This window comes from Acinonyx jubatus, chromosome C1 (assembly GCF_027475565.1).
Source record: "Acinonyx jubatus isolate Ajub_Pintada_27869175 chromosome C1, VMU_Ajub_asm_v1.0, whole genome shotgun sequence".
NCBI classification, from domain to species: domain Eukaryota; kingdom Metazoa; phylum Chordata; class Mammalia; order Carnivora; family Felidae; genus Acinonyx; species Acinonyx jubatus.
The window spans coordinates 8,360,677-8,385,515 of NC_069381.1; the positions used below are offsets into that span (position 1 = coordinate 8,360,677).

General features: G+C 49.4%; 1 protein-coding gene across 1 annotated transcript; it reads right to left on the reverse strand.

Moving 5' to 3' along the window:
- Positions 1–4,778: 4,778 nt before the first annotated feature.
- On the reverse strand, positions 4,779–5,036 carry LOC106984906 (selenoprotein W-like). The gene is given in 1 exon segment (XM_053204146.1): positions 4,779–5,036. A coding segment is annotated over 1 exon segment (258 nt).
- Between the last annotated feature and the right edge of the window lie 19,803 nt (positions 5,037–24,839).

Below are 24,839 nucleotides of genomic sequence, written 5' to 3' on the forward strand. Positions count from 1 at the left end.
TGCAACCCCCCACTTTTGGTTGCAAGCCCTCACTAAGAGGGTTATTGCTCATGCACTTACTCATCACACATTAATTGGGGGCCAAGGAAGGGACAGACAGGGTGCTGGTGGCTTTGGGGGTGGGCGTCAGCCAAAGAGAGATGGCAGAGGTTGGTTTTGTTCAAATTTTCAAGGGAATGCGGAGGAAGAGAAGAAAGTGGCCGGACAGACAGCTGGGAGCACAGACCTTTGTAAGACAAGTAGGGAAGTGGAAAGGGACCCAGACAGAATCACCAGCCAAGTCAGAGGAAGTACATCAAAGAGATGGGGGCAGAGTGGGGAGATTTTTCACTATCAAATTGGAAAAGAAATTCATGATAATACACAGTGTTGTTGAAGACACGGGGAGTCGAGCGATCTCTGCCGTGAGCTGTGGTTATAACTTGATACAAGTTTTCTGGAGGACAATGTAGTAAGTCATGTGTATCCCAGAGCAATTTTTCTCTCGTTCATTTATCGATAGATTTCGCTTTTGAAATGTTCTTCCTAATTGTGTTTCTAGCAGGAGGAAATGGGGGGCCCCCGGGTGGTTCAATCGGTTGAGCTTCTGACTTCAGCTCAGGTCATGACCTCGCGGTTCGTGGGTTCGAGCCCCACGTCGGGCTCTGTGCCGATAGCTCGGAGCCCAGAGCCCTGCTTCGGATTCTCCTTCTCTCCCTCTCTATCTGCCCCTCTCTCACTCACTCTCTCTGAAAATAAATAAACTTTAAAAGAATCCCAGCAATATTGGTTCAACAAATTATGGTTTTATCAAGACTGAAATAACAGGAGAGCTGCTTAAATTGATGGTGTGAATGTTTATCGATATGCGAGAAGATTCGACAAATACGGCCAACGGGAAAACAAGTCATGGAGCTATATGTCAAGGATGATCTCCATATTTTTTCTGGCTAAGTAGATACTGATTAAAATATACAAGAGCTGCAACACAGTATCAGTGGGGGGTCCTCTTGGTGATGGATGCTGAGGGTGTCTGTGCGGTGGGGCATCGACTCCATGTGGTCCATTAGGACCTTCAGGTGACGCCCGTTTAGGTGACGCGAGCACCACTCAAACCCCTTCTAATGTGCATCCCTTTTGCAGACGTTGGAATTGCCGTCTCCTCAAAAAACCCGCTATATCTCACAGACTCCCTTGTATCTCAGTCACCTCAATGACCTTACAGCTTTTGAATACTTGTATGGACTGAATTGTGTCCTCCCAAATTCATACGTGGATGACCTCACCCCCAGTGTGACAGGATCTGAAGGTGGGGCCTTTGGGAGGTGATTAGGTTAGATGAGGTCATGAGGGCGGGGCACCATCATGGGCTTAGTGCCCTTGTAAGAAGAGACCCCAGACAGCTTTCATCCCCTCACCCTCTCCCTGCCATGTGAGGACACAGCAGGACGGCGGCCATCAGGAAGAGTCCTCACCAGCAACTAGATCGGCACCTTGCTCTCAGACTTCTCGGCCACCAGAACCATGAGGGACAAACGTCTGTGGCTTAAGCCCCCAGTCTGTGGTGTTGTGTTAGAGCAGCCTGGGCCAGTGCAGATACGATTTCCATCCTTTATATGGCAAGCCAGACTTCTGAAGTCTGATTCCCTTTCATGTCTTAAAGGTAAACTTCGTTTCTAAATGCTCTGATCTCCACGGGGCTTGGCTGCTTCGGCTATTCTTGTCTGTTGCCTGTAGCTCCATTTCTGGGGAGTTCCGGTGCCCTGGAATCCAGTGACCCAGCAGGGCTCAGGGCCCCAGGGCGGCTGGTGTGGATGGGGGCAGCCGTGCCCTGATTCAGCAGCCGGGTCAGGGTGGTGGTGCTGTGGATCAGGCACCGGCCACTAGAAGAACAGCCTCCCCCTTGGTGGCCGAGCTCTGCTGTGTGGTTGTAGAAATCAATGCTGAAAATTTCAGCTGGAATCTGCTCTTCAGCCCCTGATGATTCTACAGACCAATTGAGTCCCCTGAGAAATGTCCCCTTCTCTGCCCTGAAACTAGCCTGGGTGTCCTCACCTCGTGATGCCCGGCAGAGGAGCTGGGTGTCCCCCCCACCCCCGCCTCGCCCCACCTATTTTACGGCAGAAACTCCAAACCCAGCTTTCCTTGGGGTCTTTTGATTCTCCAAAAGTCTCAACAGCGACTATTCCAGTCTGTTTGTCACCCTCTGGTCATAATTAATCCTAGCGCAAGGCGATCCCTCTGCCTGAACAGGACACCTTGTCTACAAAGATCTGATTTCAAAGATCTAGATCACCATATTTGCATTTTTCTGATGTTTACTACCCTGTGTTACCGATATCATAAAAGAAGTTCCAGAAATAAAGGTATAACGTGTGAAGGTAGGACACAAGGCAGCGTAGGATGCTACACTGGACACAAGAACCCCGTTTAGCAATCGGTTCCCTAAAAAGAGATGGTTGGATTTCACCACTGAGTCCTCTAGCTATGTGTCATCTGATACCACAGCAGTCGCTGCCTACTGAGCACTTGAAATATGGTTACTGTGAATTAAGATGTGCTAAAAGTGTAAAATACACATCAGATCTCAAAAAGCTGGTACAAAAAAAAAAAAACAAAAAAGAATGGAAAATGTCCCACTAATAATTTTTTTTAATGAATACATGTTACAGGTTGAAATGATACTAGTTTGGACATATTGAGTTAAATGAAACATATTTATTTCAAAAGTAAAGTTAATTTTACTTGTCCCTTCACTTTTTGGGTTTTTTTAAGTTTATTTATTTATTTTGAGAGAGAAAGAGAGACAGAGCAAGTGAGCGAGCATGATTGGGGAAGGTGCAGAGAGAGAGAAAGAATCCCAAGCAGGCTCTGCACTGTCAGCCCAGAGCCTGACTTGGGGCTCGATCTCACAAAATGTGAGATCATGACCTGAGCTGAAATCAAGAGTTGGACGCTCAACCGACTAAGCTACCCAGGCACCCCTCTCTTTCTACTTTTTGAAGGTGGCCGCTAGAAAACTTTTAATTCCATGTGTAACTGGCACTTTATTTCGATTGGATGGCCCTACCCTAAAGCATCTCAGAGATGGGGAGGGACAAAAGCCTCACTTTGGGGGTCAGGAAATGAGGACACTAAAGGGAGATCCGGGGATGGGCAGGGAAGGTAGCTTTTTTCAGAAAACTGGCAGTAACAGGGGAACAAAGACAATGGCTTGGGGGGAGAGGAGGGGAAGAGGAGACATATTTAAGGGTGGGGAATCTGAGGATGCTGGGTAAAGATTAGGATATACGAAAGGGAAGGCAAATCTTCCAGAGAGAGGAAGATACATTGAACCAGTCCCAGAGTGGGGATGCGGGACAGAAACAGACGCTGAAAGTCCCACTGAAGAGGAATACCTACGAGCATTGTTCCCTTAACTGGAAAGGCAGGCTGGAACAGTGCAGGGGAACACAGTAAGCTATGTCATATACACACAAAGACTGGGAGTGAATCACTAGGAACATTAGCGCTCTCCAGGTGTGGCATTGCATTTTCCCCAGTGCGGGTTTCTCTGTGCTTTCCCAGCGTCCTCCAACAGATAGGTATTGGTCTTGTAATTAGAAAAGCAAATAAAAAAATTTTTTTTCAAGACTCCAAGAGGCCTGAGGAGCTTCTGGATTGGAGAAGGACACACAGAAGGCAGTTGTTCTGAGTCCCCTGGAGATTCACCCCAGGCTGAAAAATCAGAATTTTGAGGAGGGGGCTCCCCAGCTATTTGGAGGGAGCCCAGCTCAGAGCCTTTCTGGCTTTGCTGCGCAGCCCGTAAAGTTGCCTGGAGGTACCAGATGTGATGACACAGATGTGAGTACTGGGTCCAGGCTGAGAGGCTATCAGTGTCTTAGACTGAGGGCCCTTCCGGGGTTGCTGGCTCCACACCTGTTCTCAGGCAGCAGCAAAGAAGCCTGGGAGGGCTGCTGGGGCAAAGCCCATGAATGAAAGCCTCCCCACGAGACTTGAGGCTGAAGGAGGGGGGCAGCACCACCCTGGCAGGCCCCTGCACAGCACCGGTGCCCTGGAACTGCCTGCTGCAGTCAACTAATTCTTCAAGCCCTCTGACCTTTAGTCCCCTGCTTCGTGGCAAGGGCTGCTTTGGGTCAACCTGGTCTACCTTGGGTTTAGGATAAAATGAGCTCCCGACTACTTCAGGGAGTGCTAACGATGTGCCCAGTCCCACTAAACCTTCACAACAGCTCTACTGTCCCATTTTACAGATGAGGGAACTGTGGCTCAGAGAAGTTAAGCCGTTTGCCCAAGGGAATTAAGGTCTGAGACTGATAACCAAGTGGCAAAATCAGAACTCTCATCAAGGTTGTTCACTGCAGAGCCCGTCCTGTGCTTTCTTTCTCTTTTTCAAAAACTCATCGAATGTTTACTGGATAACGAACCATTGCGAACACTGCTGAAATCTGCAACTCACCCACCCAGATCCCTGTCTTGGCCACCCCCTGAGAAGGAAGCCGGGAGCCAGAAGGAAGCCAGAGGGATAGGGGATGCAGGGAGAGGGAAGAGGAAAAGCAGGGAGAGGGAGGAGCTAGACAGGACGCAGGGCTACACTCCCAGGGACACACACACACACACACACACACTCACATGCACACACAGGCAAGGACCACGGGCGTCAGTCTCTGCCCCACCTGGTGACCGCAGGGACATCAAAGAAAGATCAGGCATCCACAAGACATTTCAGTCCTTCCTATCTTGATGTGTCTGTTGCGAGGGGCTGGACCAAGGTCATTGGACTCTGCCTTCAGGACACATTAGCCTTGAGCCAAGGCGGCTCTGATCGCACCCACCAACTTCGGAAACTTACTCTCCATGTCCGTGTAGCCATCACCTCCCTTCTGGGAGTGAAACAACTTCCCTGCTACCATCACTTCAAAGCCAGTGGCCTGCAGAGTCCCCTTGCTGCAGATGTCCAGGCTTCTGGGGAGCTCATCTTCTAACTTCTTGTGCTGCAGGTACTTGGATTTGTAGCTTCAAGCACCACAATAAATGACTCAGGTGGCAAGGACCATGGCTGGGAACCACAGCTTGGGCAGGGGCACAGACAGGTGACCTACCTGAGGCACGGACAGGAGAGCTCAGTCCTTGGCATGCATCTGAGTGTCATGGACACAGGGTTTGGACCTGAGGAGGAAAGTCCAGAATGTTGTGTCTCTCTCCCATCAGAAAGGTGGAGAGTCCTGGGCTGGCCTCCTGAGGGGAGATGCTAGGCACGGGGTGGGGGGCTTTGAGGGGAGGGACCCCTGAGAGGGGGCCCAGAAGGTACCGTGTTCAATACAGCATCGTTTTCAACTTGTCAGAACTTGCCAAATGAATTACAAAATAAAACCCCAAATGACAGAATAATGAGCAATTCATTTGAAATGTAAAATAAATAGGTAAATCTCTGGTGAGAAGGCAGAATAAATGGCATTCGGATGACATTTGGTGATTAAATTAAACAGTAATGAACTTGTGAGTAATGTGCCCAGAGATGGCTAGGGAGGGTGATTTTTTTTTTTTTTCTCAAGCCGAGGACTTAAAGCTCCAGCTGTTCCCAGTTCTCATGTCTGGGAGCCTAGCTGGGGGTCAAGGGAGTTGGAGGGGAGCAACTGACCCACCCACTCCACCAGAGACCCAGCCTGGAGTGGGGGGCCAGCCTTGAGCTTTGAGGGACCCAAGCCCAGGTCTTTTGGTACTAGGGGAAACTTCCAGATCATCTAGTCTGCTTCTGTCATTTACACTATGGGAAGCTGAGACCCAGAAAGATCCAGAGACTTGTCCAAGGGTGACCAGTAAGCCAAGATCAAGGTCTTCTGACCTGCCTACTTCACCACATCTCTTCTCCCCCCATAATAGCTGGTCCCCAGTATGACCAGAGATGACCCCCAGTAACCACACCTCCTCACATCCACACCCTTATGTGGTGCCTCCCTTCGAATCCAAGCTGGACTGTGACTTGCCGTGGGTCAACAGAACATGATGGAAGTGATGCTGTGTGACGTTCAAGGCCAAGTCACAAGAAACCTTGCAGCTTCTACCTAAGACTCTTAGAACACTCATTCCAGGGAAAACCAGCCACCATGTAAGAAGTCCAACTACCCTCCATGCTGTGAGGAAGCCCAAGCTAGCTACATGAAGAGGCTGCATGTAGAGGGAGAGATTGGTATTCTGGCATCTCAAATAAGGCACCAGGTGTGTGCATGAAGAATCCAGCCCTGCCAACCTGTACACCACGGGGCTGTAACCACATGAAAGTCCCCAAGAGAGGTCCACCCAGCTGAGTCTAGTCACCCACAGCAATGTGAGAGTTAATAATAAATTTTTGTTTCCAGTTATTGTGATGGGTTAATTTGGTGTGTCAATTGGGCTAAGGGGTACCCAGAAAATTGGCAAACATTATTTCTGGGAGTGATGTGAGCCACCCAGCCATGAAGCTGGGTGTGCACAAACACTCCATCATCAAATGGAAGTGGTATATACAAGATCAGGACCAAGCAGGCCCTGAAGGCATAGGCAAATTGCATGAAGAAATGGCCCAGATGCCCAGGTCCCCACTTGCTACACCACTTTCTCTCACCCAGCCTGCATCTATGGTCTCATGGGGAGCTCCCTACGATGGGTTGACAGAGGAAGAGGAGACGCAGGCCTGGTTTACAGATGGTTGTGTGCAACATGCAGGTAATACTCAGAGTGGACAGCCGCAGCACGACTGCCCCTCCCTGGGACATCCCCGAAGGACATGGTGAAGCAAAATCTCCCAAAGTGGGAAGACAAAACGGCAAAATTTTGGCCATGGCATCTTGTTGTCTGCTTTTCTTGGAAGAAAAAATGGCCAGATGTGTGACCATATACACACATATACTGGTTCATGAGCTGTGGCCAATGGTTTAGCTGGATGGTTGGAATGAACATGGCTTAAAAACTGGTGAGAGGGGTGCCCGGCTGGCTCAGTTGGAGGAGTATGTGACTCTTGATCTTGGCACTGTGAGTTTGAGCCTCCCATGGAGTAAAGAGATTACTTAAAAATAAAATATTTTAAAAAGTGAAAACAGGGGGACCTGGGTGGCTCTGTCAGTTAAGCATCAGACTCTTGATTTCATCTCAGGTCACGGTCTCACAGTTGTGAGATTGAGCCCCCTGTCCATGCTGGGCATAGAGCCTGCTTAAGATTCTCTCTCTTTCCTTCTCTCTCTCCCCTTCCCCCCACGCATGCTCACATTCACTCTCTGTCTCTCAAAAACAAATAAATAAAATAATAAATAAAATAAAATAAAATAAAGTAAAATAAAATAAAATAAAATAAAAATTGGTGACAAAGAAATTTGAGGAAGAGGTATGTGGATAGTCCTCTCTGAATGGGCAAAAAAATGTGAAGATATTTGTATTGTACATGAATGCTTACCAAAAGGTAATCTCAGCAGAGGATGATTTTAATGACCAAGTGGCTAGGAGAGCACCTTCTATGAATACCAGTCAGCCTCTCTCCTTAGACAACTTTGTCATTGCCCAGTGGGCTCATGAACAAAATGGCCATGGTGGCATGGATGGAAGTTGTTTCTGGGCTCGGCAACATGACTTCCACTTACCAAGGCCAACTTGGCTATGGCCACTGCTGAGTGCCCAATTCACCATCATCAGAGACCAACACAGAGCCCCCAGTAGGGCACCATTTCCCAAGGGGATCAGCCAGCTACTGATGGCAGGTTGGTTACACTGGATCACTTCCATCACAGATGGGGCAGCTTTTTGTCCTTACTGGAATAGACACTTATTCTGGATATAGACTTACCTCCCCTCCATGTAACACTTCTACCAAAATTACCATCCGTGGATTTAGAGAGTACCTTACCTACTGTCACAGTATTCCACACAACATTGCTTCTGATCAAGGAATTAACTTACAACAAAAGAAGTGTGGCAATGAGCTCATGATCATGGAATTCATTGGTCTTATCATGGTCCCTACCATCTTAAAGCAGCTGACTTGATAGAACAGTGGAATAGCCCTTTGAAGACTCAATTACAGTGTCGACTAGGTGGTAATACTTTGTAGGGCTGGGGCAAGGTTCTCCAGAAGGCTATATATGCTCCAATATATGGTGTTGTGTCTCCACAATAGACAGGATTCACAGTCCAAAAATCAAGGGTAGAAATTAGAGCGGCACCACTCGCTATTAACCTTAGTGACTCACTAGCAAAATTTTTGCTTCCTGTTCCAGAGACTTTATGCTCTAATTGGACTAGAGGTCTTAGTTCCAGAGGGACAAATGCATCTACCAGGAGACACAATGATTCCATTGAACTGGAAGCTAAGACTGCCACCCAGTGACTTTGGGAACTTCAGGCCTCTGAGTCAACAGGCAAAGAAGGGAATCACAGTGCTGGCTGGGGTGATTGATCCTGACTTCCAAGGGGAAATTGAGCTCTTACTCCCCAAAGGAATATGGAAGAGTATGCCTGGAATACAGGAGATCCCTTAGGGCATCTCTTAGTGTTACCATGCCCTGTGATTAAAGTCAATGGAAAACTAGGGGCGCCTCGGTGGTGCAGTCGGTTGGGCGTCTGACTTCAGCTCAGGTCATGATCTCACAGTCTGTGGGTTCGAGCCCCGCGTCGGGCTCTGTGCTGACAGCTCAGAGTCTAGAGCCTGCTTCAGATTCTGTGTCTCTTTCTCTGCCCCTCCCCTGCTCATGCTCTGTCTCTCTCTGTCTCAAAAACAAATAAAAACATTAAAAAATTTTTTGAGTCAATGGAAAACTGTAACAACTTAATTCTGGCAGGACTATGAATGACCCAGACCCTTTAGGAATGAAGGTTTGGGTCACCCCCACCACATAAAAGACCATGACTAGCTGAGGTATTGCTGAAGGCAGGGGGAATACAGCATGTGTAACAGAAGAAGATAGTTATAAATACCAGCTATGACCAAATGACCAGTTACAGAAATGAGGACTGTAATTACCATCAGTATTTCCTCCTTATTGTTATGACTATGTTTGTGTGTATATATATACATGTATTAAGCAAATATCTCTCTTTTCTTTCCTCTCTTATTCCCTCGTCATATAACATAAGATGTACTGACTTAACGTCAGTTTTCACATATTGCTGATTTTACATCACACTATTTAAGTTGTGGCATATCAAGAAGAGTACACATCACTCAAGGACTTTACCTCTTCTTCTGCCGGAGGGGTTAGTGTGTTTTGCTCATATGCAGCCTAGTCTATCGTGTTAGGTAGAATTATGACCTTGTGATTGTCCTTATTTGGAGATTAAGTACAGTTTATGGAGATGGGTGTGGGTGTCAGGTTGACAAGGGGTGGACGTGGTGGTTAATATTGTGTGTCAATCTGACTGGGCTAAGGGATGACAAAATAGCCAGTGAGATATTAATCCTAGGTTGTCTGTGAGGGTGTTTCCAGAAGACATTAGCGTTTGAATCAGTAGACTGAGTAAAAAAGATCACCTCTCAGACATGGTGGGCATCATCCAATCCATCTAGGGCAGGAATAGAACAGAAAGGCAGAGGAAGGGCAAATTTCCTCTCTTTGCTTGAGCAAGGGCATCCACGTCCCCTGCCTCAGACGTTGGTGCTCCTGGTTCTTGGCCTTCAGTCTCTGACTGGCGCTTACACCATTGCCCCCCCCAACCCCCATAATTCTTGGGCCTTTGGACTCAGACCTTATACCATCAGCTACCCTGGTCCTCAGGCCTTTGGACTCAACTGAATGACACCACCTGCTTTCCTATCTCTCCAGCTTGCAGGCAGCAGATGGTGGGACTTCTCAGTCTCCACAATCACATGAGCCAATTCCTATAAAAAAAATCTTCATATGTATATATCTATATCTATATCTATCTATCTATATTTAGAGGGAGAGAGAGAAATAATGTCCTATTGGTTCCGTTTTCCTGGAGAACACTGACTAAAACAGCTCCTAAGTTTGGGGACAGTTTGTTACACAGCAGTTTATAATCAGCATATAACTGACTTTCAAAAGAAGGAGAAGGAGTTATCAGAAATCTGTAGGCCAGGGTTCTTGGGGCCCTCCCTCTACATTTAATGTGGGGTCAACTTGAACCTAGATGTCCCATGGGAAACACCACTCCCAGGTCTGAGGGAGCCTGTCCTAGAGAAACTGACCCTTTGGTTTCCTTATTCATGTATTCAGCAATCCCCCATGTGAGCAGTAAAGATAGGAGTGAGAGAAAAGCAGTCTTTGTCCTGGGGCTCACAGTTCACAAGGCAAAACAGACACAACCAGGTAACCCTGAGGGTTGTTGGAGAAACAAGGCTCTGACGGGAAGAACCAGGCTCAGCAGTGGCATTTGCCACCCTCCCACATCCTCACTGCGCCCTCATGACTTCCAAGGAAATGACGTAGGACAAGCACCCGGGGAGGCCCTCCGTGTGCCTACCTATGGCCTCTCTGGGGCGAGAGGATTCAATAAGAAAAATGTTCACAAATTACTTACTACAAGTGGGTGGTGCCTAGTGCTCGATGAATGGCAGGCATTGTTTTTACTCTGATTATTACCATTACTATTCACAAAAGTGGAGATGCTTTGGGGCACCAGGTGGCTCAGTCAGTTAAGCACCCGACTCTTGATTTTGACCTCACGGTTTGTGAGTTCGAGCCCTGCATTAGGCTCAGCTCTGACAATGTGGAGCCTGCTTGGGATTCTCCTTCTCTCCCCCTGTCTCTGCCTTTCTCCGGCTCATGGTTTCTCTCTCTCTCTTTCTCAAAAAAATAAATAAACTTTTAAAAATAAAGTGGAGATGCTTTACAAAGTTCTTCCATTTTCCCCCAAATTAATGGAGAATCTATTGAGTATCTTCTAGCTGCCTACTTTGTAATCTGTCTACAACTGGATGCTTTCCAAGCCCCTGAAACTTAATGTCCCCAGATCTTCCTCCTCTCATTTTTTTCCCCCAGTGCTGCTCAACCTGATTTCCTCGCTCTGTCAGTGGCTCCAGCATCCATGGCTTGGGGACACCAAAAGCTGGGAGAAGGGACAGGGTAGGCAGGAGCTCTGGGGGGATGTTGGGAGAGTAGGCTTCCAACTAGGAGGACTGGGGGACGCCCTAGATCTACAGCCCTTTCGGGGGTCACTGGCAACACTCACATCTCCCACACAGTAGGATTAGCTTCCTGACCCAGGAAACAATCTGTCACATGGAAATCAAGCAAAGCCTCACTTTTGCCAGAAGTGGCAGCCAGATGGATGCACTAAACCTTGGTCATGATGTGCTGTAGGAGTTGGGGCCGGGGGTGGGTGGGCATTCATACTCAGTTTTAACTGTGATCCCTTCCATTTGGAAGATGACTCTTGCCTTTCTGAAACTTTTCTTGAAGCTTTTCACCCCCAGAAACCCTCCTGATCCTCCTCCCTACTCCTTGTGACTATACCCATATGATGGATGCCATGGCGTCCCACCCATGCCTCTCGGCGCTCGCCTTGCCTCCACATGCCAAAGCTGCTTACTGCCCAGCTCAAGGGAGAGGCCAGCCCACCTGCCATGGGAAAACCGGCACCAGAGACCCCTGTAAGGAACAGCACATCCAGATGGGACCTAGGAGAGGCAGCCGTCAAGGCCCCCTGATGAGTGACAGGGCTGGGAGCTCAGGTACAGGCAGAGAGCAGCGCAGTCAGCCAGGTGAGGGTTCAAATCCCTCCTCTGCCTCTTACTGAAAGTGTGACCTTGGGCAAGGCTCTCAACCTCTCCAAGCCTCAATTTTTACCTCTGCAAAATGGGGATGACGACAGTCAGTCATGAGGCTATGTATGAAAAGTGTTCAGCATGCAACGAGTGCTTTATTATTATTTCTGCTGTTGCTGCTGCTGTTGTTGGCTTAATGAGTCTAAAGAAGAGGTGGGCTCTGTCCCCCCTTGTGAATTTCATCACTTGGAACAACTATCTCTCCCAACCCAGGGACTCCGGGGACTCATGTCCAGCCTGCCGGATTTCTGACGCAGAGACAGGAAGGGCAGGGCTGGAGGGGAAGCCAGCTGCAGACCGACAGCCAAGGGCAGAGGCTCCTGGAAAGACGTGGCCGGGGGAAAGAAGGACATGAGTTTGAACAGCATTTTTAAAGAGTCAGAGTCACCAAGAGACGAAATGGTGTTTTCATCTGGGAAGTGGGGAGGCCCTGCTCCCATCTCCCTTCCCCAGATGCTACACATGTACAAACTGAGGACAGTGACCTCAGTTTCCCCAAAGCACCTGGAGGTTGCTGGGGAAGGGGGAAAACCCATAGTAGGGAGGAGTTTGGAACCTCCAACTGGAGGTCTGTCTTCATCCCCTGAGGTTGATAGTGTTAATTTGGGGGTGCTGGGCCTGCCCAACCACCTTAAGTGGGAGTGTTGTGGGGCTAAATCGGGGTGAAAGCTCTCTGGGGTGTGGGTGTTCCGGTGCTCTTAGGCAGTGCAGCATTGAGGCAACTTCTGTGACCATAGATAATAGCCCTATGAAGCCATTAGGTTATTACACACTGTTATCATTAAGATAATTTGTGTCACTGAACTTAACTCACACCCCTGCCCCCAGTGATAGGAAGGGATTCCAGAGCAAACACTTGGGGGGGGGGTGAGGGTCCTCCACCAGAGAGGGTGGGATTCTCCTTTTTTCTTTCCCAAAAGAGGCTTTGACCTCTCTACCCAGTGGCTCCTTCTTAAACCTAGAAATTATTGGAAAGGAAAAAGAAATGTTCCTGCTAGTGAATTTTCATGAGTGTGAGAAACAGGAAAATGCTCACCTACTCTCATTAGCCCCCAGTGTGTCTGTTCTGAAGTGTGCCAGCACAAGGACATCTGTGTTATGACCTCAGGGCCTTTGCACATGCTGTTCTTCCTGCCTGCATGCTCTTCCCTCAAGATATACACACAGCTTACCTCTCATTCCCTCAGGTCTCTATTCAAAGGTCCTCTCCTTAGAGCCCTCCCCCAACCACCCTTCTAAAGAACATCCCCAGGGGGCACCTGTGGCTCAGTCAGTTAAGCATTCGACTTCAGCTCAGGTCATGATCTCATGGTTCATGGGCTCGAGCTCCACGTCGGGCTCTGTGCTGACAGCTCAGAGGCTGGAGCCTGCTAAGGATTCTGTCTCCCTCTCTCTACCCGTCCCCTGCTCATGTTCTGTCTCAAAAATAAATAAGCATTAAAAACAAAAATTAAAGAACATCCCCAGTGCTCTTTATCTCCTTATCTCACTTAAATTTTTCCTAGTTCTTGTCACTGTTCCTCATCACATTACATATTCATTGGTTATGGCCACCTCAGCCACTGAAGTCAGCATTCCCAGAGGGCACGAGTGCTGTCTTACGACTGTATTTCCAGCACCTAAAACAGAGCTACACACACAGTAAGTGCTCAGCAATATATACAGAAATCCCAGTCTCCCTCTACTCCTGTTGGAACCCAAAGGCACAGGGCTCCACCTCAGCCACTTGGGCCACAAGCCCAGGCATCATCCTGGATCCCACTGTGTGCCCACTCCCTGCACCCAACTGGCAAGTCCTATTGGCTCTGTCTCCAAAACCTATCCCAAAATATGCTTCCTCATACATCCCTGTCCCTAAATTCCTTTTCCAAGTCAACTCACTACTGCTTCCAGCATCCCTGCCCGCTCAACAGCCAGAGGGATCTTTTAAAAATATGAATCAGATGTGGGGCGCCTGGGTGGCTCAGTCAGGTGGGCAACCAACTTCAGGTCATGATCTCACAAATCATGAGTTCCAGCCCCGTGTTGGGCTCTGTGCTGACAGATCAGAGCCTGGAGCCTGCTTCAGATTGTGTCTCCCTCTCTCTCTGCCCCTCCCCCACTCACGTTCTATCTCTCTCCTTCAAGAGTAAAAAAAAAATTTTTTTTTAATATATAAATTAGACACGACCACCTCCCCCTTGCTTAAAAGCCTTCAGTGGCTCCCATACCAGAAAAAAAAAAATTCAAACTCTTTCCCTGCTGACTTCTCTGACTTCATCCCGCACATTTCCATGTACGCATCCCTGCACAAGCTTTCCTGTTGCTTCCCAAGCATACCAGCCTCATTGTTTCCACCACAGGGCCTTTGCACTTGCTATTTCAGAAAACTCTACTGATCCTTGCCAAACCAACTCTGCCTTATCATTGGGCTCTCATATCAAATGTGTTTTCTTCGAGAGGCTGCCCTTGACCACCAAACACACCCCGCCCCACTCCCAGTCACTCCCACTGCGTTACCCCACTTGCTCCCTGCATCTCACGGAACATCGTCTGAAACAGTCATGTTTGCCTGTGTGTTGATCAAGTGTCTCTGCCATTGACTGGAATGGGGAGACTTGGAGCAGAGAAAACAGGTGTGGAGGGGGGCGGGTGCAGAAGGAGGATGGCAGGTCCTGCTTGGCTTTGTTGAGTCTGAGGGGCATGGGGTTGTCCAGGTGGGGATGCCCAATGGGCAGGAGGATCTGTGGGTCTGGAATTCAGGAAAGTGTTCAGACTTAGAGACTGGGATCTGGATAAGCGCTCTGAGAAGGGCATGAAGCGTGAGAATGGATGGGGAGATGAGCACAAGAGGTAGCTGGAAGCCACAGAAGGTTCTGAGCAGTCGACAGAGAAACCTAGAGAGAGGAGCTGGTCAGACAGGCCAGTGAGGCAGCAGGGCCTGCGCCCTGGGAAACCCGGCCTGGTGGTCCATGCACCAGGGATGGAGAGGAAGCCACAAAGGCAGGACCCCCATCATGTGATCTTTTAGGACAGCTTCCCCTTCCCTTCTGCAGGCAGGGGTCTGAAATGTCATCCAGACCACAACTGAGGCCCCCATTCCAGCCATTCTCTTCGCTCTGCTCCACAGGAACAGCCCCACCAGGCCCTTGGACATCAATTCTCCTGACCCTCGGCCCTTACAGAGCCCCTGCCAATCGATCGCACTGAATCGAGTCAGTGGGGCAGGTCCAGAGGGCCTCAGGCGGAGAGATCATCACAGTGCTATTGCTGCCAATGTGTGCAGGGACAGATTTTTCATTAACCTCACGGCCCCCTCCTGAGCACCCCCACTTGGCTTCAAGCCACAGTCTTCCGGCTCCTAATTCCTCTTTGTCCCTGGCTCCTTGCTGGTGAGCGCTGAATTGGGGAGCACACTGGGCCAGGTGTCAAGGGTCTTGGGACATTGACCCTCTTGCAGAAAAGAGCCAAGGGGAGGGCAGCTGGAGCCCCTCTGTGCCAGTCAGGCCCAGTTCCAGGGAGTCAGGAGACACAGAAGGGGAGGGTGGCCATCCCAAGGGCCCCAGTAAGAGCCTCAGTTCCCAGGGCATTGGCACCAACGTGTCAGGAAGGGAAGCATGACCTAGAAGTTAAGGGCTGGGGCTCTAGGGCCCTGATTCATCTCCAAATCCCTGAACTGCTACCTCCTAGCTGTGTGGCCTTAGGCCAGTCACAGGAATCTCAGCCTCTCCATCCATAAAATGGGGATAATAAATAGCACCTACTCCCATAGGGCTACAGCAAGGGTTAAATAAGATAATGCACATAAAATGCTCAGTATGGTGCCTGGCACATAATATGTGCTTGAGAAATATCAATATTCATTATGATTTCATCTGTGAATCCCTTTAGAATGAGGCAGAGGTGGAGGAAAAAGGACCATAGGTTTCCCCAGGATATTATCCCCAATTTTATTTCCTCCCAGATTGTTTGGCTTCAGGGGAGCCTGTGTTCAGTGTTACCCAGAACATTCTCCAGAGTCAGCTGACCAAAGACTGGAAACACGTTGCTGCTCACTACAACGCCCCCCCCCAGAAAAGGTGTGCCCAGGTGCCCAGCCCAGGCCCCGCCCCTTGGCAACCCCCTCCTCCAGGGAGCCAGGACCTCATTCCAGGAAAGACCCCAATCAGGAGGTTCCTGGCCACATTGGGAGACTCTGGACACTTCAGGTTCTCCAACAGAGCTCTGAAAGGCATGGGCTCTGGCTCTCTCTCTCTCTCCAGATGGAGCAGTTTCTGTGTGACAAATCATAGATTTCATGACATCTCTCCTGGGTGGGCAGGGGGTGCCTCTTCCAGAGGAGGTCTGGGCCCAGGGAAATGGCTGCTGGTAGCTGCTGTCACCACCACCCACCCACCCTCCCCGGGGTGAGCAGAGCTTGTCTCTGCTTCTTCGTATAGATTTCAAAACCTGAGAACCAGGTTGAGCGCTTGCCCAAGGCTGTACATCCATTACACGAGGAGAGAGGGTCTACAGCCCAGCTTTCTGGCTCCAAGTCCAGTGCTTTCTCAAGGATGGGGAGGGGAAGGGATGAGAGCCTCCGGGGGAAATGACTTGGTCACCTGCTCTCAGTGGCCTGAGGCCCTTGGATACCTGGGTCCCCACAAGGGCTGGGTCCCTTGGTCTGCCCTGCAGGAGGACCCTATAGCAGAGGAAGCGGAGACACAAGCAAGAAGGGTAATAGCACAGTGGGAATCAGAAGGGAGTTCTGGCCTTGCCTCCGACCTATCTCCCCTTGGGACCTTGGACAGCTCCCTTCCCTTCTCTGAGCCTCCACCTTTTCCATTGCAAAGCGGGGAGATTACATTAACAGACCTCTTCTTGCTCTCATACTTCAAAGGGATGGGCCAGTACCCACAACTGTCAAGTGAAGGACTGAGGCCCAGAGAGGGAAAGCATCTCATTCAAGGTCACACAGCTCCTTGTGGCAGAGACAGCTAAGATCTGATGCTGGACCAGATACAGTCCTTAGGTGTCTTTCATGGGCCAGTTCTGCAACATCTCTGCCCAGCCAGGGCCGAGCCAGACCCAACCCTCAGGCTTCTCCACAGTCGAGCCTGTGGCTTTAATCCCCAAACTACCCAGGCTGTGGCTTCCAGCTGTGCTCCCAGATTCCGGGGGGCTTTTCCTAATAGGGAGATGGCAACCAGCCCTGCAGAGGGACTCTGGTAACAGAATCAGAGGGGTAGGAGGGTCCCAGGCAGCCTCCTTCCTATCTCTGCTAAAGTGCCTCCCTCAGCCATGGTGAAGGGTTACCAGCCGTGCAAGTGCTGGGAAGGCCCTGGCTGAGGCTTCTCGGACACCAAGGGCAGGCCCCAGACTTAGGCCAGGCCCAAGACAAGAGGACTTTTAAAGTCCTTCCCTCTATCAGAGCAAAGTGCACCAACAGCTCATAATAAATATGACATTTTTGCCAACAATCTTTTTACAGGATTTTTATAATTTTGTTCTTGGAATTGTTTGGCTACCAGGCACTGATTTAACGGGCAGTTGGCTATGCCTTCCTTCTCGTCCATTCTCTTCCTTACCCGGGATTTCTTACCAAGTGAGAAAATGTAGCTGACAAATTGCTTTTACGAGTAATGACACTTTTATGAATGCCTAATGTAGTAATTAATGCAGTTGACCTAACGTTACATTTTGTAGACATTTAACATTTATTAATTTCGATTTCACCGTTTTCTTTTCCCATTTTGCAGCCAATAAATATTTTAAGGCCTCAGACATTTTTGCAGGATCCTTAAAAGTTCATAGGCCCAAAGAGCTAGTGTGACCTTGAAAAAGAAAAAAGAACTGAGCCTCCCTGGGCCCCAGCTTCACCCCCGCCCTGTTCCCCGGGGGCCTTGCCAGCCATAGGCGAATCCTGCAGGGCTGACCCACACCAGGAGCGACATTTTAGAACTACGCTTGGTCAGAACAAGACCAAGCCCCAACAGGGGCTGCCAGAGCCACTATGAAGATGCTCAGAACCACACAAAGACAGAGACAAAGACCTCCCTCTCACCCATGAAGAGCAAAGCAATAAAAAATGTTATTTTGCCAGTCGGTTGAATTTCATTTGTGTGGTTTGGAGTGTATTTTCTAGTTAATGAACCTGCCACATTTATGACCACTCTTTTTCAATTCGGTGGAGAGAAAGGAGGAAAAGGAAGCGGAAAATCCTGCCATATCTCCCCACACAGCTGACGGCTGATAGCTGCAGGTCTGCACAGGGCAGGGCCACACAGCTGTGGACCTAACCGCCTGGTCAAGGGCAAGGTCACTGGGGAAGCATTTGTATGTGCAGCATATATGATCTGGGTTAGACCTCAGGGACAAGTCCCCAGCATAGGGCCCTTGCTGAAGGGAAGTCCCCAACCCCACCTCCAGGCATCTTTCCTGGGTCAAGGTGATCCAGTCTGCCCTGTTCCTCTGCCGGCAGGCTGGAGGATGCCAAATGGCCAGTGCCCTCTACCCCTAGTTAAGTAGGTGTGGGACAAAAGGCAAGAAACTGGGACATGGCCAGAGGGAGAGGAGAGGAAGGTACACCCCTGACTTGTCCGCCCGTGAGGCACTCTGCGATCGGGTCCTGAATAAGTGATGACAGGTGGGACCAGTAAGTAGCTCCAACTATAAACACACACATACACACACGGGCTCCCTCCCCTTCCTCCAGCCCAGCACCACTCCCTGAGCCCAGCCTCCATGGAGGAATCTGAGGCCCAAACCTTGTCGGGGCCGGGGGGGGGGGGGGGGGGGACGGATCTCAGCTGCCTACTCCACCACTATGCCCTATTGGCAGGGAATATCCCTGCCCACACTGGTCATGAGTTGTAAGGACAGCAAACCGGAGATGACTTTGCAGGGCTGCCGAGGCGTGGGCTTTGGCAGACAAGCCCCTATCCAAGCTACAGATACCCCTCTCCTCCGATTTCTCCCTCAATCACTCCCTCTCCCCTCTTACCTTCACAGCAGCCCCAGCTAAACTGCAGTAGGGAACCACATCTTCAACCATTCGCACACTGTTATTCACATCCCCTATACGCAGGCAAACAAGGCAGACCACAGTCCCTGTGCCTTTGGTATTCACAACAGTACTAGAGAAACAAGTAAGTGCAGCAGTCACAGAGGATGGGCCAAGTTCTGAGGGAAGGAATACAGGCTCAGGAAGCACAGTGGGTACCTCTCCAGGACTGTGGAGGCAGCATTCCCGGAAGACTTCCTGGAAGAGGAGATAGCTCATCTGGGAAAGGAGGGGATCCCTAGGGGAAGCCTGGAGCACAGAATGGTGCATCTTTTAGCCTCATCAGTGGGGGCAGAGGCTGCCCCAGATGGACGGCGACCGGGGAGCCAGACCCCCGAGTCTTGCCTTGAGCTGAAGAGCCCACATGGTCACAGGGTATGAGGATGGGAACTGAGGAGAGAGGGAGCCCGAGTCCACTGATTTCAGGCTGTCAGGGCCTCACATCTTCCATTTTTCGTAACTGCAAGAGGCATTGCCAGCACCCGACCCTCCCAAGGGATTTGCATTTTAAGAGGGATCAGAGCCAGAAGGGAAATACCCGCCCCCTGCCATCAGCTCAGCGCTTCCTCCTCTGCCAGAGAACCTTTCGCCCGAGACTCCTCTCCTTTCCTCCTCTGGTCTCCAGTCCCTGCACCCCCACACCCATCTTATGGGGTGATCGTCATGGTAACCTCCACACTGGGGGTCCTGCCCCTGCTACTAGCCTGGAGCACACCGGGTCTTCCTTACACAGCACCCGGCCTTGGCTGAGCCAGCACTGAGCTGAGTGTCCCCTCTAGGCCACGGGAGGAAGTTTCGAGAAGCACTAGGCTCTCCAGGGCTCAGCTCTCTGATTCCCCACCTGGAAAGACCTTCACGTTGGAACAGGAGTGTCTAGAAACTCCTCAACCCTGAGGAGGGTAGAAGGAGGCAGAGTGGAGGAAACTGAGGCCCAGAGAGCGGGAGGGGGGGGGAGCGGGGGGGGGGACCAGCCGAGGTTGCAGAACTAGTAGGCATCCCAGTCCTGGCCTGAATCCAAATCTGTCTGGTCCAAAAGTTGATGCCTCCAACTGCTAGGCCATGAGGCCACAAAACCCCAAACACCTGCCAGGGCTGAGCAGGTCAGCAGCTGAGTGTCATGTGAGCACTGGGTGCTGTGGGGAGTCGGCCCCATCTACACAGAAGGCCAAAATTCTACTCCAGTTGACAGCTGCCATGCGGGAGTGTAAGGCCCCGTGACGGGAGATCGTCTGCTTTTTTTCGGAAAACAGGACCCAGATTTTCATATGAAATACTCGAGTTTGTAAAAGTTATCTAGGGGCGCCTGGGCGGCTCAGTCGGTTAAGCGTCCAACTTCAGCTCAGGTCATGATCTCGCGGTTTGTGAGTTCGAGCCCCGTGTTGGGCTCTGTGCTGACAGCTCAGAGCCTGGAGCCTGCTTTGGATTCTGTGTCTCCCTCTCTCTCTGACCCTCCCCTTCTCATGCTTCATCTCTCTCTGTCTCAAAAATAAATAAAAACATTAAAAAAATTTTTTAAAAATTTAAAAAAAGTTATCTAATCAAAATACGTTTCATTAGATGTTATATAGGTTAGACAACACACATCTACCTCCAGGTTTTTCAGCATTCATTCAATAAATATTTAATGAGCACCTACTTTATGATGGGTAGGGTAACTGGATCTTCCCAGTGCCCACAGAATGTCCTGGTTTTAAAGACTGGCAGTCCCACATCCTGGGAACCCGCCAATCCCTCTACCAGATACTGAGCTTTGGGTCTATGGGGGAGAATAAGAAAAAGTCCCTGGCCTGTGGGAGCTTCCGCTGTGGGGGAGGGGACAATACATTCATCACCAGGGCAAGACAGAGGAAACAATACAGTGTAATGGATAGATTCAGTAGTGACTGGGGGATAGGGCTGATCAAGGACGACTACTCTGAGGAGGTGACATTTATTTGAGCAGAATCCCAAAGGATAAGAAGAAAGTAGCCAAGAAAATATCTGCAGTAACAAAAATGCACTGGCAAAAATATGTCTGCACAAGCTATTCACTGCAGCCCTGTTTGTAAAAGCCAGACCCAAAACAGCCCGGATAACATCAGTAGGGGTGTGGCTGGATGAGCCCGGCCCCTATAGGAAGGAAGGGGGAGGAGCTCCAAATGCCCCTACACCGTGACTATCCGCAAGGCCATACTGTTGAGTGGAAAGCAGAGGTGGCAAGGTGTGTATAATATGTTGCTATTTATCTAAGAAATTGTGTGTCTGTGTGTGTGTGTGGATGTGTGCGTGCTTACATTTCAAAGGCAATAAGCAGGGGTGCCTGGAGGGTTCAGTCAGTTAAGCGTTGGACTCTTGATTTCGACTCAGGTCATGATCTCCCCGTTCATGGGATCAAGCCCCATGTTGGACTCTGTGCGGACAGCGTGCAGCCTGCTTGGGATTCTCTCTCTCTCTCCTTCTGTCTCTGCCCCTCCCCCAGCTTGTACACCCATGCTCTCTCTCTCTCTCCAAATACACATTTTAAAAAGTAAATAAATAACAGTAAATAAGCACAGAAAAGATACAGTTCAAGTCTTTGCTCCTATCAGGTCTGCTAATACTCCTCTCTCTGGCCCCAACAAACCCAAAGTCAACAGGTGGAAAGTCCCCTCCATGCCCCATGAGGCCACAGCCTGTGTGGACACATACCTTTATTGCAGAAAATTGAAGAACTGGCCCACTGATTCAATCTCCACAAAGAAAAGGCTAGGAATTCTCAGCTTTGGAAATATGGATGGCCAGGCTGGGTAACAGCTGAGAAGGCTGGCCTGTGCATTATAGAATGGTTAGGATCCCTGACCTCTACCCAGCAGATTCCAGTAGCATCTCTCCAGTCGTGACAACCAATAATGTCTCCAGTCATTGATAAATGTCCCTTCAGAGCAAAGTCACCCCAGTTGAAGACTGCTGGGCTAGAATACCACTGTTACACCACCCAGTACATTCATGCATCTATGCAGTGACCCTCAGGGGCAATGTAACTCACAAAAAGAGACAAAACATGCCTCCCACTGTGTGCCTCCCGATGAAAGCACTCAAGATGACCATAGATGCACTCTTGCAAAAATACCTCGCCTGACTCCGATCAAGCTTCTAGATGGAACTGCCACTTTGCAGGGACAGTGGACAAGGGAACATGTTCAATGGCACCATGAAAGATGCAATCTGCAAACCCCAGACAGCAGGAAACTCTAATGTATACACAGCACAGTTTCCTGACTGTGGGATCAAACTCCAAATCAGTCTCTGCCCCAGGTGTGGAGCCTGCTTAGGATTCTTCTCTCTCTCTCTCTCTCTCTCTCTCTCTCTCTCTCTCTCTCTCTCTCTCTCTCCCCTGCTCATGCACAGGTGTGCATGTGCTATAAATAAATAAATAAATAAATAAATAAATAAATAAATACTTTGAAAAGCCACCTCAGTGGTGACTGAATGGTTCAGTTGGTTAAGCACCCAACTCTTTTTTTTTTTTAAATATAATTTATTGTCAAATTGGTTTCCATACAACACCCAGTGCTCCAACTCTTAATATCAGCTCAGGTCTTGATCTCAGCGTCACAAGTTCAGCCTTCAGCCCTGTGCTGGTCATGCAACTACTCTAAAAAAAAAAAAAAAAAAAAAAAAAAAAAAGGAAGCCACATGGGGTGTCCCACTGGGTCAGTAGGTGTTAGAGCATGTGATTCTTAATCTCTTAAGTTCAAGCCCCACTCTGGATGTAGAGATTACTTTTGGAAAAAAGAATCTGGAGGGGTGCCTGGGTGGCTCAGTGGGTTAAGCATCTGAATCTTGATTTCTGCCCAGGCCATGATCTCATGGTTCATGGCCAAGCACCAAGTCGGGCTCTGTGCTGATAGTGCAGAGCCTTCTTGGGATTTTCTCCCTCTCCCTCTCTCTCTGCCCCTCCCTGCTTGCTCTCTTTCTCTCTCAAAAATAAATAAACTTAAAAAGAAAAAAAAGAACCTGGAGACAGGTAGGAACTCACAATGTTCCAAGTAAAAACTCAATAAAAATAAATTTAAAACATTGCCAAAAGAAAAAGGGGGGGGCAACGGGGGAAATATGCACAGATATTTGATGTTGGATGATATTAAGGAAATAGAGTTTATTTCTTATGTGATAATAGCATTGGGGTTAGGTTCTGGTAAAGAGTCTTTTTATCTTTTAGAGATAATGCTAAAATATCTACAGATTAAATGACAATATGCCTGAGTTCTGCTTCACAAAAACCTTCACACACACACACACATACACACACACACACACACACACACACACACACACACACACAAAGTAGGGCTATAAATAAAACAAGACTGATTGGTCATGAATTAATAATCACTAGATCTGGGTGATGGATAGAGGGGAGGATCATTGTTTTCTCTCCTGTTGTATCCGTTTGTAGAGGGAGGAAAAATAACAACAAACAGATGAAAACAGGATTCAGGGTGAGAACTTTCTACGCAGAGGTTTTCAGCCATCGTGAATGTCGTGGGGCTGGGATGAATGTGGCCAGTTCAAGGGTAGGCAAGGAGGTCAGTGCAGCTGGAACACAGTGGATTATGAGTGGGAGCATCAGATGAGCACAGTGGGGCCTGACCCTCAAAGCCCTGGGTCCTTGTGGCCTTCACCTTGACCCCCAAGCAGAAGCTGTTAGAGACCTGTGGGCAGCAGTGGGGTAGAATCTTTTGATTAACAACACGTAGCCTCCCCACACGATGGGATATTACTTAGCCATAAACAGGAATGGAAAACTCAATCAGGCTACAACTCTGAACCCATTCTAGAGGAAAGAAATCAGGCACAAAAGGCTACCTGTTGTAGGATTCCAATGATGTGAAATACCCAGAATAGGCAAATCGATAGAGACGGAAAGCAGATTCGTGGCTGTCCAGGGCTAGGGGAAGGGAGAATAGGGATTGACTGCTAATCGGTTACAGGATTTCTTTCTGGGGGATGGAATGTTCTGGAATTAGTCGTAATGGTTTGCACCACATAGTGACTATACTAAAACCACTGAAGTATACACTTTTAAATGGTGGTTTTTATGTTATAGGAATTATATGTGTTTTTGAAACCCCAAAAGGAGACAAGATCCTTTTGGCTGCTCTGGAGAGTAAGCAAGACCAGCCATGGCAATGGGAAGGTCCCACTACTCGTACCTCCAGTGGGCTGACTGGCAAGGAGGGAAAGGGGGATGGGGCAACTCCTAGGTTTGGGCCTGAGCATGGGTGGAGATGCCACTATCCAGCAAGATGAGGAAGACTGGGGTCCAGGGAGTGGCAGGCTATACCTTAGGTTCTAGGTGCTTAGGGTTGGTCATTAGTACTTCTGCCCACATGGTCCCAGCCCTTCTCTTCCAGGCCTCCAGGTGTGGGGCGGGGCCACACGACCAGCTCAGGCCAATGGGGTGTACCCTGAAGTAGAGAACCTTCCAGAACTTGGTGCCAAGGTGCTCAGTACATTCAAGAGGGTGGCTGCTTCACCAACCTGGGCTCTGGAGTGAGACGACACAAGAGCAAAGCCCCAGCGAGCCCACGATGGATGTTTAGCGAGTGAGAAACACACCCTTTGTTGTTGTAAACCACTGACAGGTTGGGGCCATTATTACCACGGCACAACCTAACCCACTCTGACCCGTGTGATCCTTGGAGACATTCAGCCGGTTTTCTCCCCGGCCTCGCCCCGCCCCACCCCCCAGTGCAGGGCACACTGAGCACTGAGCTTCCACAGGGATAGGTTTTCTTCAAACCGACCACGTGATTGTCTAGCCTGGAGCCTTCCATGCCCAAGCAGCTCAGGACCAGGTACGTACGAGGGACCCCAAGGTGTTTGCGGTACGCAACCAAATGGTGGAACCAGAGCAGAGGGGGTGGTAGGGGTTGAAATCGGGGGTGGGGTGGGGGGAGATAAAGCAGTTTAAATAAATTAAGGGAAAGTAAGCAACAGTGCTTGACCAAGTCTAAATTGAATGTAATCAGCTGTCACTGAATGTGTGAAATCCTTGACAATGGTGACTGCAGCCAGTCCAGGTGGGGGGACAGCAGGACAGACCAGCAAGGCCTCCCAGAGGGG